Genomic DNA, 20254 nt, shown 5'->3' on the forward strand with positions numbered 1-20254 from the left:
ATGCCTTCTTAAATGCTGTATCACCCATTAATATTATTTTATTACACATACTAATAATGTATATAATGGTAAATATATCTTCCTATTTAATTCTTCACATCTCTGATGGAGAGCTTGCTTATTCTTTGGGTGTTCAGTCCTACCCCTTCATTGTCTAGAGCCTCACTCTATTGGTCTCTCTGTCCCTCACACTCCCTTTATTCTTCAGTTTGTTTATCTTTCAGGAAAAGTCAAGTCATTGAAAACTGGTATGGGTTAGTGGTATTTATTGAAAAGTCTACTTTTCTAACTTTTGTGTTCAAATATTCATCTTCCTCTCACCCCAGGAATTAGAAGATGTGAACAAATGGGGTCTTCATGTTTTCAAAATAGCAGAATTTTCTGGAAATCGACCTCTGACAGTTATCATGCACACCATTTTCCAGGTATGTAGCCAAAGAACTAAAACAGGGCTGACCATTCAATCTCTAAATGTCTATCCTCCCTGAGTCATCCCTCAATTTTCCATTGTGGGGGAAGGGCGATATTTTTTCACTTACTATCTCCTTCTGACAGGAAGGAAGTAAATAGAGGAATAGAGGATAGGTAAAACCCAGATTAGTCAATTTTGTTATTTCTACTCTCTTCATAAAATATTGAATGAGAAAAGATTGAAACTTGGTTAAAAATCATTTTCTAAATAATTCCTAAAAAGGACACTCAATTGAAAACTGACTTAAAAACCAAACAGATTCCACAGAACCCTACTGGAGCACCCCAAAGTTGACCTTTATCCCTAACCTTTATTCCCTGCTTCCTTTTTCCCTAGTCCATTTTCTCATTGTGAGAACATTCAACTTCAGATATTTAGGTATTCATAGGGAGTTGTAACAAAAGATCTTATAGAACTGGGATGAACAGTTGTATATTTACATAGAATGCTGGAGTCAGAAAGTATGCCCTATTTGCTAAAGAAAGAGGTAAAATGAAAAATGTTTAGTTTTATCCAACTCTTGGAGACCCCAAACTGTTTTCTAGAGACCAAAGAGTTTTGACCTGGACCCATGTGGCCACCAGGAAGGATAACTCAATTATGAATTGGTCTTATGAATTGCCCAGGGCTCCTTCAGTTGCTTCCTGGATGCCACTTTCCTGACCAAATATTAGTTTTGGACTTTCTGACATAGAGTCACTGTTTGTTTTGTTTTTTCTCTCTCAGGAACGGGATTTGTTAAAAACATTTAAAATTCCAGTAGACACTTTAATTACATATCTGATGACTCTAGAAGACCATTACCATGCTGATGTGGCATATCACAACAATATACATGCTGCAGATGTAGTTCAGTCCACTCATGTGCTGCTCTCCACGCCTGCTTTGGAGGTAAAATTCCTTTTAACTCTAGTCTAATTTCTAGGTCTCTTATTAATGTCTTCATGGGTTTTTAAAAAACATCATAATTATTTCTCTGCATTCCCTCTCCATTATTCCCATCTCAGAATTCTCTGTTGCAAGAAATATAGTCAGACAAAACTAGTCTATTAATTGTATCTGAATCTGTCACATCTGTCTCTTGACCTGCAGATTTAGCATTGGTTAGCCCTCTTTCTGAATTAATTGCCTTTAATTTCTTTCTTTCTTTTCTTCCTTCCTTCCTTCCTTCCTTCCTTCCTTCCTTCCTTCCTTCCTTCCTTCCTTCCTTCCTTCCTTCCTTCCTTCCTTCCTTCCTTCCTTTCTTTCTTTCTTTCTTTCTTTCTTTCTTTCTTTCTTTCTTTCTTTCTTTCTTTCTTTCTTTCTTTCTTGTTTTAGATTTATCTTAGTCATTGTGTCTATCGTTGTTTGGTTCTGCTTACTTCCGTATCTATTAAGGTTTACATGTGATCCTGGAAAATTTTTGGTAAATTTTTCTTTTAATCTGTCTCTTCAGTGAAGTGTCTTGGTTTGACATCATTTTCATACAGTAAAAGGGAAGGTGTGATCTCTTTAGCTTGGCTTAGGAAAACTTGTTTTATTTATCTTTTTTATCCAATGACAATTAGTTGTTTTTTTAAGTGAATAAAATTATGCTTTAGTTTGTTCCCAGAGTTCATCAGTTCTCCTTCTGAAGGTAGATAGCATTTTTAATCATGGTTCTTTTGGAATTGTCTTGGATCTTTATATTGCTTACAATAACTAATTCATTCACAGTTCATCATTGTACAGTATTACTGTTATTGAGTACAATGTTCTCCTGGTGCTGCTCACTTTACATCATTTCATGTTTTTCTACATTTTTCTGAAACCATTCTACTCATCGCTCATCATTTCTTATAGTATCCACCGTAATCATATACTATAACTTGTTCAGTCATTTCCCAGTTGATGAGCATTCCCTCAATTTTTTATTCTTTGCTCCTATTAAAAAAATTAAATAGGGATCTAACAGGGTCTGGGTCAAAGTATATGTTCAGTTTAAGGGCCCTTTGGCCATAATTCCAAATTGTTCTTCAGAATGTTTGGATTAGTTTGGATTAGTTTGGATTTGTTCACCACTCAACCAATAGTGCATTAGTGTACTATATTTTTATGCATCCCCTCCAGTGTTTGCTATATCCAGTACTTCTCTCATAACAACCCTGTGATAGTAAAAACCCAGTATAGTATTACTGACATTTAATAAATGATCATAGAACAGAAAGGCCATTTCTACCTTCCACACCATGATATCAAAATATTTGCAGTTTCCTCCTCCTTGTGAAATCCAGTTTTTATTACACTATTCATTGTTAAGATCTGTACTTTAGGCAATAAACTTATCTATGTTTGGATTTACAGGCAGTATTTACGGATTTGGAGATCCTTGCAGCAATTTTTGCCAGTGCAATACATGATGTGGATCACCCTGGGGTTTCAAATCAGTTCCTGATTAATACTAGTATGTATGGCTGATTTTGGGTCTTTTCTTTGGGGGATAAGGGAAGAGGGATACTATGGTTGAATCAAAGATAAAAAGACTTTGTTACAAATAGTTAGGTATTTATCTTATAATTCTGTGGAAAAAATGAGAAAAATCAAATATTTTCTCTACCCCCACATGTGACCTTGCTTTTTGAGAGCTATGACCCAATAACATTTAATCATTTTTCTTTTTTATGTAATTTAATTATGTAAATTACCTTGATGCTGTACTAGATAACATGATGTGAACCAGAGCTGAATTCTAGAACCCTTCTCTAAATAGTTGTTTCATATTGTTTTTCTGGTTAGTTATTCATAAGTGGAAAACCTATGGATGGGTACAGTCACTGGTGGTTGCTACAGAGAAACATGGAAATTTGGAAATTTGGCCTGTATGGAAAATGAAATTAGAAAGGGAATTTATATTAACTTTGTCCTTCATCCTCTCTAGAGTTTTAATGTTCTAGTCTTCTTCCTATTTGGTATTTTTCTCCTGGCAAGACAAATAGTAGCTTCTCTTTTTGTCATATACTATTTTATTAACAAATACTTTTCTTTTGCTAGAAACTATTTGTCCTGAGTAGTTCATAACTCTGAATTAATCCCTCCCAAAGCAGGGCCAAGGCTGAACCTCAGTCTTTACATTTGACTGCAATAGTTGATTGGAAGGATGAATTCCTACTAGGGCACTGGAAGTGCTGTAAATATGTGCATATGGGTTATGAGAAGACTCTAACCCACAGAAATAAAAGTCTGAGAAATCTAGACCTTACAGTTGGAAAGGATTTTAGAGGTGCTAGGATGATTAGTTTAGAGTTGAAAGGTATCTTAAAAATCATTGAACTAAACCCTTCACTACATAAGAGGCACCTTTAGCCCAAGGTCACACAAATCATAAGTGACAAAACCAAGATTCAGTCCTGAGTCTTCTGACTCCAAATTCATTTTTCTTTCTGCAGAGCAAGGCAGGATGTTTATCCCCAGGGGATATTTCCTGCATACTATGCAGAAATACCCTTGACAGGGGATGTTCAAATGACAGGGTTATGAAAGGATGTTCAGTCATGGTAGAAGTTCTGTTCCTATGGTGTTTCAAATTAGTTAACTGAATTGCCAGATTAGTTACTCCCCCAGCTCTTCTCCCTGGTCCTATTAATACTACAGAACCAGAGGAAGCTGAAATATAAAACAGTTCCTGTCTATGAAGTGGAAGTATCTAGATGAGCTTTTGGAATCCCCTGACTTTCATTTCTGGGGGTGAGAGTATTCTCATAACCCATATATACATATTTACAGCATTTTCAGTGCCCTAGTAGGAATCATCCTTCATATCAACTTTTGCAGCCAAATTTAAAGATAGAATTTCAGCCTTAGCCCTGCCTTGGGAGGGATTAACTCACACTAGTGGGATTATTTGGATCTATTTTTATATCATTTAATAGCCTCAGGCTACCCTATAGCAAAATGCAATTTAGTGACTCACTCACAAAAAGGAGCATTGGGAATGTCACCAAATTTTTGAGATGTGTTGATAGCAAGTCTGACAGAAGAACAAACTGAGGTGAAGAGCATAGAATACCATTTGCTATTCAAACTATTGAGGAATGGTAGATGTGAATAATCCTTTTCTTGAGAGCTCATAAATAACAATATGGTGTTAGCACAGGATAATAACTCAAAGCAACACAAAAGAAAATACATTTCTTTATAAGATACCTTTGGGGTCTTAATATTGCCTATTTCACATCTGTGACCAATGTTAAGCTTGATTTTTTTTTCCTCTGAGAATTCAGAGCAGTTATGGGATTCTATTGACATTTAAATAAGGACTGACTGAAAGACTGCCATTGACCAAACTTGAGCTGTCACCTCTGTGAAATGAGTTGTGATTCTTTTTTTTAAATGAAATGTCATCTAAGAACCAATAGGATCTTAGATCTAGACCAGAAAAAACACAGAGACCATCCACTTCAGCCTCCTCAAACATATAATGAGGAAATTGGGGCCCAGTGAACAAAAGCACAAAGGATTGTAAATGGTAGAGGCATTTTGAACCCAGGTTCTCTGATTCCAAATGCATTTTTCTTTGCATTGAATCCCATTTTATTTTCAGCTTTGCCTTTTAAGAAGTTGTAATGTTTTAAAGACAGCAATACTATAAGCATTTTAGGGATCATTTGTTTATACTTAAGTTGAATACTTGAATGAAAAGTAATCTATAATAGGACCAGAAAAAAGTCATATCAATAGTGTAATACTTGAGTGGTCTTCAAATTCTGCTTCCTTAACTTGTTCTATTTCCCTTATTTTTGACTACTGATAGAAAAGACATTTTTAAAAATGAATCACCAAGAGATAAAAGGGTTCATTGGACATATTGGTTAACAATGGGGGCCCTCTTTGGATAACTGTAATTCATGTTTTCATAGTCCAAATATCAGAATTATGTGGTTGATTTAGATTTACAGTAAACCCTCTTTGTTCATAGGTTTCACTTACTCATAAAACTATAATTACGATGATTATAGAAATTAGAGGCAAAAGATAACAGTAAAAAAATACTCAACCCAATGGGAGGAGACTTGAGTTTCTGATCCATTCTGGCATAAAGTAGCTGAGTGACCTTGGGCAAGTCACTCAACCTCTCTGAATCAGTCTCCTCATCTAATAGTGTGTCACAGACAATACCCTTAGCACAAGGTCATAAGCTCTAGCTGAGTATTTCAATGCTCTTTCTTCATGCATTTCACCTTCTGACCCAACTAGGCTACTTTGAAGTCCCTTGTATTTGGTATTCTCTCCATCACTCACTTCCAAATTCCAGCTCCATTTGCCTCTTAGAATCATTAGCTTGCTTCCAAACTTAGCATATGTGCTCTGTTTTCTATTAGAAGTCTTTCTTGATTACCCTAGTTAGTCGCACTGTCACTTCTCAAACTATCTTGTAATTAATTATCTATTTAAATATTATCTCCCTCATTATAATGCTTGCTTTATAAGGGCTGGGACTGGGTTTTCTTTTTGTCTTTGTATTCCTAGAAGGTGACATAGTACCTTGCGCATATATATATATATATATATATATATATATATATTTATATATATGCATCTATAAATTTATGACTAAGTGCTGAAGGATTTCAAAGACAACGGGCACTGCAGTACATAACTTCTTTCTTTGATCCAATATAATTTAACCTTTCCTCGACTCAGATCATCATTATAAGATTTGAGGTCTCTTTTAACTATAAGAACTACTTATCACCCCAGTCCAGATTGTCTCCTAGATTGCCATATTGCAATATATTCGCTTATATTGAGTTTGAAATACATAATAATGAGATGTTTTCAATTGTCAGATCTAGTCTTAGTCTCCCTATATTATGTTAATTACTGAGGGAATAAATTTTAAAAAATATTTATTAGGTCCTTAATATTTGTCAGGCACTTCCCTTACTGCAATTTTTTTAAATTTAAATGGGAAGGCTATATTTTATTCTTACCTAGATTTCAATGTGTTTTCAAATTTTGCACAATGTTCTAGCATCTCATTATTTTTTAAGATCTGTACTCCATCATTATTAGCTATTCTTTGGTGCTTATTGTCAACTATAGCATCTAAGTTTACATTCAAACAGTAATGACAACTTTTTGGATTCAGCCAAACTAGTGATCCAGTTCTAAATCCATCTAGTTAGCCTTTTATTTACTCCATATCCGTTTCATGAGTACCATGAGTGATTTTTGTCAAATGCTTTATTAAACCAAGTAATTCTAACACTATCTGTTCTTGATGCAGCTGAGTTGAATCATTGTGATCACTACTTGCTTTTTACTAAATGTTCGTTAAAAATCCCTTTAATAATATGTTCTAGGATCTTTGCTCAAAATCAGAGTCAAACTAAGAGTGCACATAATCAGTGTGCTTTCTTTTTTTGAAGTTCAGGTTATCCATTGCCTTTTGTCAATTTAGTTTCAACTCCCTCTGTGAGCCATCTTTGTTCTATCATTTCCATTCAATGTTTGCTCTCCTTGACAAAGAAAATAGAGATAAAATAAGAGTTGAGCAGTTCTGCCTTTTGTCATCTGTGCTCATCATTCCATTGACTCTGAGTAGCAGCAATATCCTTTTTTTGCGGGGGGGTGTCTTTGACTTTTCCTCAGTAGGGCTCTAAAATACCTTTGTGACCCTTCAATTTATTTACTGATAATCTTTACTCACTGTGAGCAAGCTTCATTGCCCCAGATGCTCTTCTCACAGAACAGATTCTCTCATGAATCATTGTACCTGGGGATAATGAAGTGATGATCTCACAGCTCTTTAAGATATCCCATTGTTGGACAACTCTAATTATTATTTATAGTGAACTGAAATATGCTTCCTCTAATATCTATCCACTAACCCTTCTTCTCTTCCCTGGAGCTTTATGGTGGAAAATGTTTGTCCTATAGAAATTGTCTCAGATTAGCTGTGTTTTTCCTCTCAATGCTCCCACTATTATAGAGAGAACAACAATGAATTAAATTCATATCCTCTCTCAAGGAGTTTAGAATCTAGGTAAGGAAAATAAGACTATGCAAATAATGATACTACTCTTGTATCCCTGTTGTACAGCTAAGAGGAAGGAAAGAGAACTTTCAGCTGGAGGGACTAGGGAAGGAATAATGGGACGATGTAGCATCTCTGGACCTTGAAAAATGTGTAGGATTTCAACCTCCAGAGATTGAAGTTAGATAAGTAGGAAAACATAGATGAAAATGGCAAGATACTAGACACTATGCTGAGTAGGCCAGGATTTTTAGCCGTTTAATATATACAAAAGGGAATATTACGATGTAAGTAGAAAGATATTTATGGCATCAGTAATCAAATATTTCTCTAGTACCTACTATATTTCAGGAAATGAGGGACATAAGAGTGAAATAATCCCTCTTTACAAGAAACTTACATTTTCACATTGCATAGAAAGTTTTGGGTACCAAGCTAAAGAATGATGGGCTCAGGGATGCATGTTAGAATATAAACTGGATTAGAGTGAACAGACTTCAAAAGTCCATCAGGAAACTATTTTCAGTAAGAGGACATTAATGAGGGTGATGTTGAAAACTAAGATCTTTCAAAAGGCACCAATAGTTTCACTGACACCATTTTTTTTTACCATTCAAATGTAAGAAATTAGCATAATCTTCTAGAAGCCTGATGAATAGGCTATGAGTATATTATGGTTTTATGAAATATGTACTTACATTTGGTGTGCTCTTAAATATTGTAAATGGTCCTGAGAAAAATTTCAGTGAGGTTGTCCCTTATGGACTTGAATTACAATTCATGTTTTTCTTTTTTTTTTTTGCAAGGCAATGGGTTAAGTAACTTGCCCAAGGCCACACAGCTAGATAATTATTAAGTGTTTGAGTCCGAATTTGAACTCAGGTTCTTTTGAGTCCGAATTTGAACTCAGGTTCTCCTGACTCCAGGGCTGGTGCTCCATATACTGTGCCACCTAGCTTCCCCCCCAATTCATGTTTTTTTCAGCAGTTTTGTTTCATGTTTGAACATCCTGTAGTGACATTTTAAATGGATGTTTAATTTCTTAAAGTATGTTTATCTCTGTTGATTTTCTGCAGTAGCTATCTTAACTAAGTGTGTAGAATTTAGATGAACTGAGCAACCAGAAGCAATGAACAGGATTTTGTTGCAGAAGGGATAAGAGTGCTAAGTTTTGAAAGCACAGGATCTGGGGTCACGTCCTAACCTTGTCAATTATTACCTCTGTGACATCAGGCAAAACCTTTGAGCTTTCTGGGCCTTAGAAGAATTCTGGACTGGATGATCTGAGTTCTTTTCCATTTCTCATTTTATAAGAAAATAATAATCATAATTAAATATGATCATAATAGCAAAATTTGTATAGTGCAGGTGGTGCAGTAGATAGAACACTAAACCTGGAGTCAAGGAGACTCATCTTTTTGAGTTCAAATGCAGCCCCAGACATTTACCAACTGTGTGACCCTGGGCAAAATCTCTTAACCTGTTTGCTTCAGTTTTCTCATCTGTGAAATGATTTGGGGAAGAAAATGGCACTCCAGTATTTTTTTGTCAAGAATATCCCAAATGTGGTCATGAGGATTTGGACACAACTGAACAATAACTAGTATGATAGTTTTTAAGCAAGTGTACTTAGAATATATAAGGAAAGTTGTTTGCTAGCTCACTTGGGGAAAGAATAAAATGGAAAGGCACCAGCACCAAGGCAGAGTGGATAGAGAAGACTTAACCTTAGTTAGAGTCAGGAAATCCCAGCTCTTATATTTCCATGTAGTCCTGGCCAAGTCACTTAATCTCTAGGCAATGCCCAAGGATTATAAGTTGTAAAGAAGGTGCTAATATGAATTGTTGGTAGAAATTTGTCACCACAAACTTTGCAGATCTAAAGATAAAAGAATACTGCATTCACTGGAAGTCTACCCTTTTTTTATCTTCTTAGCTCTGGACCTGTACTAGCTATGGAAAGGGTTTATTTTTTTGGAATTTCTTCATGCAGAAGATTCACGTGTCTAGGAGAACAATTGCAGCAGAAGGAATAATGAGGTCATAGAAAGAAAGCTTAACACTAGACTACTTGTATGAAGCCCACTGGGGAAATAGGGTATATTGATGTTTTACCATCCCTGTCATAATCTTTTAAAGAACAAGTACAACCAGTGGTTGAACCTTGCACTTTGAAAAGTATCTAAAATGACAGGAAAAGAATCTTAAAGTGAACATTAACATTTAAATATCCAAAATAACTATTTGAATTAATTATGAGGATTATTAGCCCACAATTCCTCCATTGTTCACAAACTATTTAAGCCCAGTGATCAGAAACAAAACAAATCATTTTTTGTCATTTTGCAAAAATTATAAATAAAATAATAATGTCTTATCACATAAGACTTATGCTACCATAGGATTTTTCTTAAAGAATCTAGAGATGATCTAGTCCACTCTCCTTTTATAGACAGAAAACTGAAGTTCAAGAGAAGTTCACTGACTTGCCCTGGGCCACAGGGCTAGGCTAGTCAATGGGAGAAACAGTACTAACAACCAGGCCTCCTGACTCACAGCCCAGGACTCCTTCTACTACTTTGTATTCTTTCCTCTATTCTGTTATGTCAATGATAGGTGAGTCCATAACTTGATTTTCAGTCTGGGATGCTGAGGAGAGGGACAGGCCTAACCCCAAAGCAGATCAGCACCTGAAAACAATCAAAAGTAAGTCTGTTGGAGATAAGCTACATTTATCTTTTTTGCTTCCTGGTTTTCTTCCAGATTCTGAACTTGCCTTGATGTACAATGATTCATCAGTCCTTGAGAACCATCATTTAGCTGTGGGTTTTAAGTTGCTGCAGGAGGAAAATTGTGACATTTTCCAGAATTTGACCAAAAAGCAAAGACAATCATTAAGGAAGATGGTCATTGACATTGTAAGTAAAGTTTCCATCCTCTCTAAATAGATAGAAACAGAAGAGCAAATTATACAAATGTCGGGGGTCAAATCATTTGAAGTTAGGTAGTTTGGGAAATTCTGGTTAGCTGTGGTTGTCCTTCTTTTCCAATGGAGGTGGCTGTCTGGGGCTGCCAGATACTTACTGATTTCTTGCGATGAAATGTCCACAATCAGCAGAAATGCCATGGTTTTAGAATTTAGAAGATAATTCATCATTGAGATTTTATTTTCCAAGGATATACCAAGCAAGCCCAGGAAGGAGGATGGTCTGTATCCTCCTCCTACAATTAGATGATAATCATTTGGGAACATATATGTGTAATTCATGCTCTTAAATTATTAATCTCCTTTAAACAGGAAAGGACCTTATAAACCTTCTCTAGTCCAACTTCCCACCCCAATACCTGACAAATTTTCATACACATTCTAAATGAAATTTCAAGGTACAAGAGCTTACTGTCCTCATAAAGGTAACTTGTCCTATTGTTGAACAGTTATAATTATTATTTATGCTAAATAGAAATCTGTTTTCTCTAATGTTCATCCATTGATCCCATGTCTCCTCCCTGGAGCTATCCGGAACATGACAATCAATCCTTCTTACACATGACAACATCTCAGACTGTTAGTATGTCACCCTTAAGTTTCATTCATAGATGAAACTATCCCTGGGTCTTTCAATTAATTCTTTTTTCCCCCTCCTTGTCATATGGTTTCCAGAATTATCATCATTCTGGTCCACAGGAGGCCAGTATCTATTTTCTTTAAGTATACCCAAAATTAAATACCCTACTCTAGAGCAGTACTTTGACCTGCACAGATTTCAGTCTATCTCTTCTATTTAGGTTTACCCCATAGCTATTAGTGTAGGCCAGGTAAGACTGGCACATTTTTTTTTTAAGTTTCTTGACTCACACTCTTGACTCATGTTGTTGTGGAAGTCTATTAGGACCTCCCCCATAAGCCATGTCTTTTTCACAAGCTGCTTCTAAATTAGGTCCTATGATTTTTGTAGTTCATTTTTTGTTGAATAGATGTATAGAGATTCAAGAGTTATACTATCACCTCGGTTTTATTTCAGCCTGTCAGTAACTTTTTTTTTAGGTTTTTTTTTATTTTTTGCAAGGCAAATGGGGTTAAATGGCTTGCCCAAGGCCACACAGCTAGGTAATTGTTAAGTGTCTGAGACTGGATTTGAACCCAGGTACTCCTGGGCTGGTGCTTTATCCACTGCATCACCTAGCCACCCCTAGTAACTTTTTGATCAAATGTAATTAGATACATATATATGTATAAATGCATATAAACATGCATATACATATATGATATGAAGCATTTTGTAAACCTTAAAGTGCCAAACAAATGCTAATTATTATTTTTATTATTATTATCATTATTATTTCTTATAATACTAGAAGCAGCAGGTGACTCAATGGATAGAACACTGGTTTAGAATCAAGAAGACCCGATTTCAAAATTCATCTGATTCTTACTAACAGTGTGACCCTATATAAATTATTTAAATCTATTTGGCTCAGTTTGTCTTCTATAATAAACTGCAAACTTCTATATTAACAAAACTGGCAAACTACTTCAGTATTTCTGTAAGAAAACCCCAAATCAGGTCATGAAGAGTTAGACACAATGGAAATGACTGAACATCACAATTATTATTATTTCGTAACTAAGTCTATTATCCATTCTATGAGCAAATCATATATACTTTTTTCTGCCTTTGTGTATTGTAAACCTCCCCTCCCCTGGGCAGAGCCAGATTCATTAGAAACTTCACTTAGCCAGAGATTATCTTCACCTCATATTCTGATATGAATGAGGAGCAGATGCCAAGAAAAACCAGTATCCAGACTTTCAAGTACCCTCAGAGTGGGGATGGCTTTTCATGGGATGGCTTGTGATTTCATCATATAATATGGTAAACTCAAGTAGCCAAACTTTGCATCTCCAGTCTCAGTGTACTTTCATAGCTTTACAATTCACGTTAAATTTTCTTAGCCCAGTGAATGATAGAAATTGCAAATCAAATGTGAATATTTCTCATGCACTTTTTCCATAACAGAGGTAGTTAGCATTGCCTTATTGGATGGTTCTTCTGCAGCAAGGTTAATCTTTCCTTATGTGTGACTAACTTCTTTATATGGTGTCTGCCCCTGTGGTTATTTAGGTCTCCAGAAAAAAACACAGAAAAAAAAACCTTCTCTTTAAAAGGGCATGGTGAAATATTTTTTGCATACTTTTATATTCAATAGAATATTTTCTTCTCTGTTCAGGTACTTGCAACAGATATGTCTAAACACATGAATCTGCTGGCTGACTTGAAAACTATGGTTGAAACCAAGAAAGTTACAAGCTCTGGGGTTCTTCTTCTTGATAATTATTCAGATAGGATTCAGGTAAGTAAAATAGCATCTTAGTTCTATCTCCTCCTCTTCCTCTTCCTTTGGTTCAAAGCAAGGTCTGACTCCCAGATTTTATTCCTGAGAATTAAGGTTAAGTCCAAGGAATCTCTTGGATTTATTGCATTTTATTACTGCATCCTTTCCCAATCTATAAGCATCTCTGATCTTAATTCTGCCCATCAAAGTTCTCTCCCTCAGCATATCTAGGTGCAACAGAAGTGGGATAACTAAGATCTATTAATGCAAGTGTGAACACCACACAGACACATCATGGTTTTGCTATTCATAAGAAATCTTACACTACATGTATTTTGAAGCTTCACAGTCATTGAATGTGCCAGTGGAGGAAAAGAAAATTTGATTTCCCAGTGTAATCAGGTAGCAGCCGATGCTGAGCAGAGAATGTGTTTATCTATTTTAGGTCCTACAGAATATGGTGCACTGTGCAGATCTAAGCAACCCAACAAAACCTCTTCAGCTCTACCGCCAGTGGACAGACAGGATAATGGAGGAGTTCTTCCGCCAGGGAGACCGGGAACGGGAACGGGGAATGGAAATAAGTCCCATGTGTGACAAGCACAATGCCTCTGTAGAAAAGTCACAGGTAATCATTCATTTGAGACATGCCATTAGAGGATGGCAGTAGATGATGTTGAATTCTTAAAGATGGATTACTCTGCACCTCATGTTGATTTTTAGTATTATTATTTTTAGTAAGCTAAGTTTTACATATATGTTTATGACTCAGTGACCTCATTTTCTTCCTCTGACTCATGAAGAAAAGAAAAAGGTACTAATTAATTGCCCAGACTATTGGCCCAAATCCTTTCTTTCTCATGTCTCTCCCCTCTCCAGTTCACCAAAGTTATTTTCCTAAAGCATAGGTCCCATTCCCTATCCTATAATTTCCAGTGGCTCCCTATTTCATCATGAACACCTCTGTATATACTCTCTTCTTATTCATATATCTTCTCATTCTGGCCCCAAATGACCTTTTTGCTTTTATTGAACATTACAACTTTTCACATACTCTGTGATGCAACAAAACTGGCCTTTTAACAGTTTTTCATATGTGGTTCTCTTCATTCTATATAAAGCCTACCTGCCGTCTGCCCCTCCCCATGCATACATTATTTTCTATCTTCTTTGGATATGTACATGTTTATTTCCTCCAACAGAATATATGTTCCTGGAGGACAATTCTGCTTACTTTTTGTCTGGCATACTGTAGGGTCTGAACAAATAATATTTGTTGAGGTTACTAAGTATAGAAAAGAACTATTAATGCTTAGTAATATCTCCCTGAAGCAGTGGAGCTGAATTTGCCACTAGGATAGAGACTATTTAGCAGTATTCACCCTTGGTGGCAACAGAGAGGTTGTGGTATAGATTGAAGAGATCCATGCCAGTCTATGGCAATCTGTTCAATACTTATATGAGCATTTGACCTAATTTGTTTAGCTGGTGTTTTCTATGTTCTAGTCTTCAGCAAGTTAGTAATATTAAATATAGTAGGTACTTAATGAATGTTTATTGATGGATTGACTGATTCAACAAATGGCATTGATATGATATCTTCACTTGCTCACCTGTGAAATATGCTAATGGTGTTTCTTGAACTAGGCTAGGATATATGCTGTATTTAATTTATAAAACTTAGGGGTTAGCGGTTATAATACAAATGATTCCCCCCCCTTTTCTCTTGACTAATAATTTTTGTTTCACATTTTTTTAAACAGGTGGGATTCATAGACTACATTGTACATCCTCTTTGGGAGACATGGGCTGACCTCGTCCATCCCGATGCCCAGGACATATTAGATACATTGGAGGACAATCGTGAATGGTACCAGAGCACAATTCCTCAGAGCCCTTCTCCTGCCCCTGATGACCAGGAGGAGGGCAGGCAAGGGCAGACTGAGAAATTTCAGTTTGAACTGACTTTGGAGGAAGACGGCGAGTCAGATACAGAAAAGGACAGTGGCAGTCCGGTGGAAGAAGACACCAGCTGCAGTGACTCCAAAACTCTTTGTACCCAAGACTCGGAGTCCACTGAAATCCCTCTTGATGAACAGGTGGAAGAGGAGGCAGTGGAGGAAGAAGGAGAGGAAGAGAGCCCTGCAGAACCTTGTGCAATAGAAAATGAGCATTCCCCTGACACGTAACAAACAGTATGAAGACTTTCACTTTCTCCTTTTTTTTTTAAAGGGAAAAAAAGTAGAAAATGGTCTCCAAAGTGCATGTCACATGCCACAACCATGGTCACACCTCACACACTGTCATCTGCCAGGACACGTTTGTTGAACAAAACTGAACCTGATTACTCAGCTTGGCACTCAGGAATATTGTAACCAGGATTTTCACCTCCATGGCATCAGAACAAGGGGGACATATTCATGACAAGCATTTTAACAAGATCTCAGCTTGGTAGAGCTGATTCAGCAGCTAGGCTACTCTGCCATGTTTTCATGGGAGTATATAGCTTATCAGCCAATGGCTGGTATGGTTTGGGGTTCGATTTGTTTTTGTTTATTTTGTTTTGTTTTAAAATTTTTTGGAAATAAGATGGTATTACATGACATGAAGTTTTGTGAAGTTTTTAGAATACAACCAGAGCAAACTGAGGTTCTAATGGAAGAAAGGTGTGATGAGATGCAGCTTGAGTCTGTTACCAGGAGGAAGATGAGCCGCAGAAATTGCAAAATTTTCTAATTTCAAGTCTTCCTGATATATATGACTGAACAGTGTGGCTCAAAGGGCTACACTGACCTCTACATTTTGTATGATATGTAAAACAAGATCTTTTGTAGAGCTTACTTTTATTAATATTAAATGTATTGAGGTATCACCTATTTAAAAAATAATATGTTCAGAACTTCATCTGCCACTGGTTATTTTTCCCCCTAAGGAGTAACTTGCAAGTTTTTAGATCTGTGCTACACTGGATAAATAATTCTAATTCAATTTTTTTTGCACCTTAGAGTTCACAGCAATTAACTGATCTGTAGCAATTCATGTTTTCTATACCAATTCCTTCCATAAAAAAAAAAAATCTGAGTTGTAGTAGACTCTTTGGTTTTCCTTTATTTTTTTTCCCAAATGAACCAAATTATATTTCCCCTGAGGACTTTTCCTTCAGAGTACAGAATCAACAAACCTTGGTTCTATAGCCCTTCAATGGACTTCTACTTTTCCAAAAAGCAAACTTCAGAGAAACCTTAGTCAATTTGTTGTGCAGGAAAGTTGGAGATATTCCTTCTCAGCTATGTGTTAAATGAGACATAGATACACAAGAATGTGCTAAATGCACAAGAACCATTCTTTAAAATGAAAATAAAGGATGTTCCATGTTCTATGCTAATATTCTATTACAGCAAGCTTTTGTCTTCAGAGGAAGATTTTGCTGTTGTCTCAGGAACCTTTGTTCGAGGCAAATAGGAAAGGTCTGTCTGATCAGGACAGTAGAATCATTATGCTTTAGAAAGAAAGTTTGTTATAATTTGTTGCTCAGTTTTGTATATTTTTTGGAATTTGTGAAGTTTTTAAAAGAAAGGGAATGGGGGCAGCTAGGTGGTGCAGTGGATAGAGTACCAGCCCTGGAATCAGGACCTGAGTTCAAATGCAGTCTCAGACACATAATAATTGCTTAGCTGTGTGACCTTGGGCAAGTTACTTAACCCCAATGCCTTGTAAAAAAAACTAAAAGAAAAAAAAAGAAAGGGGATGACTAGTTAGTTGGTTAAGTGAATGAACAATCATTAATAATTTTAAAAGAAGTGTCCATACATTGGTAGGCCTAATTGAACCAATACAGTTTGTTTTCTGTGGTTTTTGCTAAAAGATTCAAGGCTACTTAAATTTGAATAGAGAGCTAAGAAAAACTTGCAAAAGATATTTGCTACCTGCCAGATTTTTTATGTCCATGCTGAGTGTAGAAAAGGGCTTCTATCTGGAAAAATTCTAGAAGCAGAATAAATCTTAACAATTCTTCATTATCCCCCTTAAGGGAAGGGAGTTGGTGATGCCAGCTGATTGAGGTTAGAGGTGTACTATTTGCCAGCATTAACCCTTGGTAAAAACAGAGAAAGATCCATAGGGTCTCAAAGAAAAAATTAAGGTCCTATCTTAGAAAATGATAGGTATGCTCTTAGAAATTTCATTGAGATCTGAGAGGTTGATAGTTTGAGGTCTAAGGTGTTTATGGAGTAACCATAACCCCAGAATGATTTAACTTTTAAAAAAAGGCTATAACTTTCCCTTCAAGTTCTTTTATAAAGAGGATCTATAAATAGGTAACCAAGAAATGAGGGGGGTGGGAGGTGGGGGATAAGATGTGATAAGAAAGAAATAAAACAAAATCATACACAACAAAGACCACTAAGAGAAGAGACCTGGAGAATAATTCCATCAGCTAATGTGCTGGCTGGGGCTAGGGCTGGGGCAGTATCTCTCTGGCCTCCCTCCTGAGAGCCATTCTGATGTTTACACAGCACCTTCTGGAAGAGAGATTTCCTCACAGTTGATCTTAATAGCCCAATAAGTGATCAACCTTATTCTCTATATGGACCTCACCCTACAACAACAAACAAAATAAAGCTCATCAACCTTGCTCCCCTTTGATCAATGAATCTACCGATTGCATCTTGTTGCTTTCTGTTAGGGCTTCAGAGTTTGAAAAAGGTCTTTCCTACTTGGTGAAGGAAGGACAGGCAGAGCTTCCTCATGATCCTGCCTGTGGTTTCTTCTCTTTCCAGCATGTTCCTTTCATCCCCATGATCCATAGGGCTTTTTCCCCCACAGAGTGCCTGTAATTTTAAAGAAGCAATATAAGTACCTGAGCAGGTACAGACCTGAAACAATTGTATAGCTGCACTAAAGGAAATAAAAGTACTTTTAAAAATGCCCCCATGCTGTGAAAGATAACCACAGGTGGACAATCATACCTTTGAAAGGGCCTAACAGCATAGAGTTCGAGATCAAATGCATCGTACAATCCTCTTTATTCCCCTCTTCTTGCCAAAGTGTGTTCCAACATCTAATGGCTACTTTTGGAGGAAAAAAAAAATTCCTTCTATGGGTGGCTTTCCCTTTTTTTTAAATTTAAATGCATAATAGAGGGGAGCATTTGGATACTATATGGGGAAGAAAATAATCCAAGTTTGCCTAAAATCAGTACATTTTAGCTTGCAAGTTACTTAACACAGTAATGCTGTTTTTATTTTCATTGTTTTCCTGATGTTGTTAAAAATTCATGATGAGATAGTATAGTTAGAACAAATGACAAAGAGAAAAAAAAACTTGAATGAAATGGATTTTACAGAAAGCTTTATGGTAATTTTTGAATGCATTATTTATTTTTTTGTGCCATACATTTTTTTCTCACCAAATGACCTTACCTGTAATACAGTCTTGTTTGTCTGTTTACAACCATGTATTTATTGTAATGTACATACTGTAATGTTAATTGTAAATTATCGGTTCTTATTAAAACATCCCCCATGACTGGGTGGTGTTGGTATATTTGGAAACTCTTGGTGAGAGAACGATTGGTGTGTATACATGCTCCTTGTACATGTTTTTTCCTCCTGTAACATAGTCTGTGTCACTTTAGAGCTTGTTTATGGAAGATTCAAGGAAAACTATAAAATACATAAAAGTTATATAAATAAATTTTTTAAAAGCTGCAGGTCTTTGGTCCCAGGGCTGTGCCTTAACTTTAAACAATATTATCTTCTGTTTTGCTGCATTTGAAAGTAAGGTAACAGTGGGGCTAGGGCTGGGCATTCAAACCAGGTTACTTTTAACTGATTGGATTATGAGCAATAGCTAGTTTTTACAAAACCATAACCAATTTTGAAAAATTTAACCCCCTTTTGAAATATTAGCTTTTATTTGCAATGGAACAGCTCCGTGGATGCAATTCTTCTACTATTGATCAGGAACAATTTCAATCAGTCTCTTTAAACCATTGTCCTATTTTAAAACACTACAAGATGAACACACTAGATAGTTAACAATAAGAAACTTTCTTGACTTCAAGAGCACATAGGAAAATGAATATGAAGTGAAATGAGAATCATAAATTATATCTACATATAGCTATTTATTTTTTTCATCTTCCAAGAGCTGTTATTCTTTAACCACTCTTTCTTCATTCAGTAAAGATTACTTTATTCTTATTATTTTAGCTCAGGAGTTTTCTCTAGCAAATAGCAGCTAAACCTGTCCTTATATGTATATGAATCTGTTTGCTCACAGAGATTTCATAGAGTAGAAATGCACAGAGCAAAAAGGACTCATCTTTAAAATGTGTTTCAGTATAGACGGTATTTTGAAATTTAACCACGTCTGATAGCCAACTCCTGAGTGCTGTGCTGCATGAATTTGCTAGTGTAAAATGTGGGTAGCTCCTCTTCCTACCACTGATGCCCAGCCCTTAAAACATGTGACTGTTCTGTGAAAGGAGAGATTCTTTTTCAAGGAAAAACAGAGCCTCCTTTTCTTTTGACACAAACTGTAGATTTTAGCAGCCCTGGCCCAAAGGAATTTGATTACTTTTGTTTTAAACAGTATAAAAAGGACACTATAACTACAAAGAAACAAAAATATCCTGGACAGTTTTCATTGTTTTTAATTTGTTTTTTTTTCCTTTGGGTATGTCTTCAGAGTGGCAACTTGTGTGTGAACATTACAAATAATTCTCTTGTTTCTTAGCCTCTCTTACAGCCCATGGGATAGTACTGTACATCAAATACCTTCATATGAAATTTTTATATGCAATGAAAATAAAAGCATGGGTTGATTCTGCCTAGCTATTTATGCCTCTTGTCTTTTACAAATAAAAGATGATTTTGTTTACAGCCATTCCATGGATATTTTAGGATTTGGGAAATCTAGTAACCATGATGATGATGATGATGATGATGATAATGATTAGCATCTGAATAGTGCTTTAAAGTTTACAAAGCACTTTACAAATATTTCACTTCAGAACAACCCTGGGAAATAGGTGCTACTATTATCCTCATTTTCTAAATGAGGAAATTGACTCAGATAATAAGCAACTTACCTATTGTCAGAAGCCAATTGTATTGACCATTTGTCCTATTTAAAAAAATAAAACAGAGCAAAACAAGATCACCAAATGAATATAATTTCATGACAAAGCAGAATAGTGGTCTTAGTTTATCCAGAGTATCCCAGTTAAACATTCAGGTAAATCAAAAACATGACCAATTTTTCAAAGAATTAGCCTGTATTTGTTCATCTGATAACTGAGGAGGCATTTTAGGTGCTTTGGTAGCACCAGGACTCTGGGCAAAGTTTGAAAACTTCATGTTAATATCTATCCAAAGCTTTGAACTCCTCTGGAACACACAAGTTTGGAAAGATTCAGGATTTTGGAATGATAACTACATATGGTGCTTGTG

At 35.9% G+C, this 20254-nt stretch overlaps 1 protein-coding gene across 10 annotated transcripts in view; it reads left to right on the forward strand.

Annotated features, from left to right (window-relative positions):
* PDE4D (phosphodiesterase 4D) overlaps window positions 1–19631 on the forward strand; it is a 1222901-nt gene extending 1203270 nt beyond the window's left edge. For all 10 annotated transcript variants that reach the window (XM_074203059.1, XM_074203058.1, XM_074203064.1 and 7 more), the window contains 7 exons: window positions 327–425; window positions 1199–1363; window positions 2795–2894; window positions 10230–10384; window positions 12696–12818; window positions 13246–13428; window positions 14564–19631. In XM_074203059.1, coding sequence (XP_074059160.1) covers window positions 327–425; window positions 1199–1363; window positions 2795–2894; window positions 10230–10384; window positions 12696–12818; window positions 13246–13428; window positions 14564–14989 — 1251 coding nt within the window. In that variant the 3' untranslated portion in view covers window positions 14990–19631. The remainder of the gene's footprint in view (window positions 1–326; window positions 426–1198; window positions 1364–2794; window positions 2895–10229; window positions 10385–12695; window positions 12819–13245; window positions 13429–14563) is intronic.
* The last annotated feature ends 623 nt before the right edge of the window (window positions 19632–20254 follow it).

Source organism: Macrotis lagotis, chromosome X, assembly GCF_037893015.1.
Source record: "Macrotis lagotis isolate mMagLag1 chromosome X, bilby.v1.9.chrom.fasta, whole genome shotgun sequence".
In the NCBI taxonomy this organism is placed as follows: domain Eukaryota; kingdom Metazoa; phylum Chordata; class Mammalia; order Peramelemorphia; family Peramelidae; genus Macrotis; species Macrotis lagotis.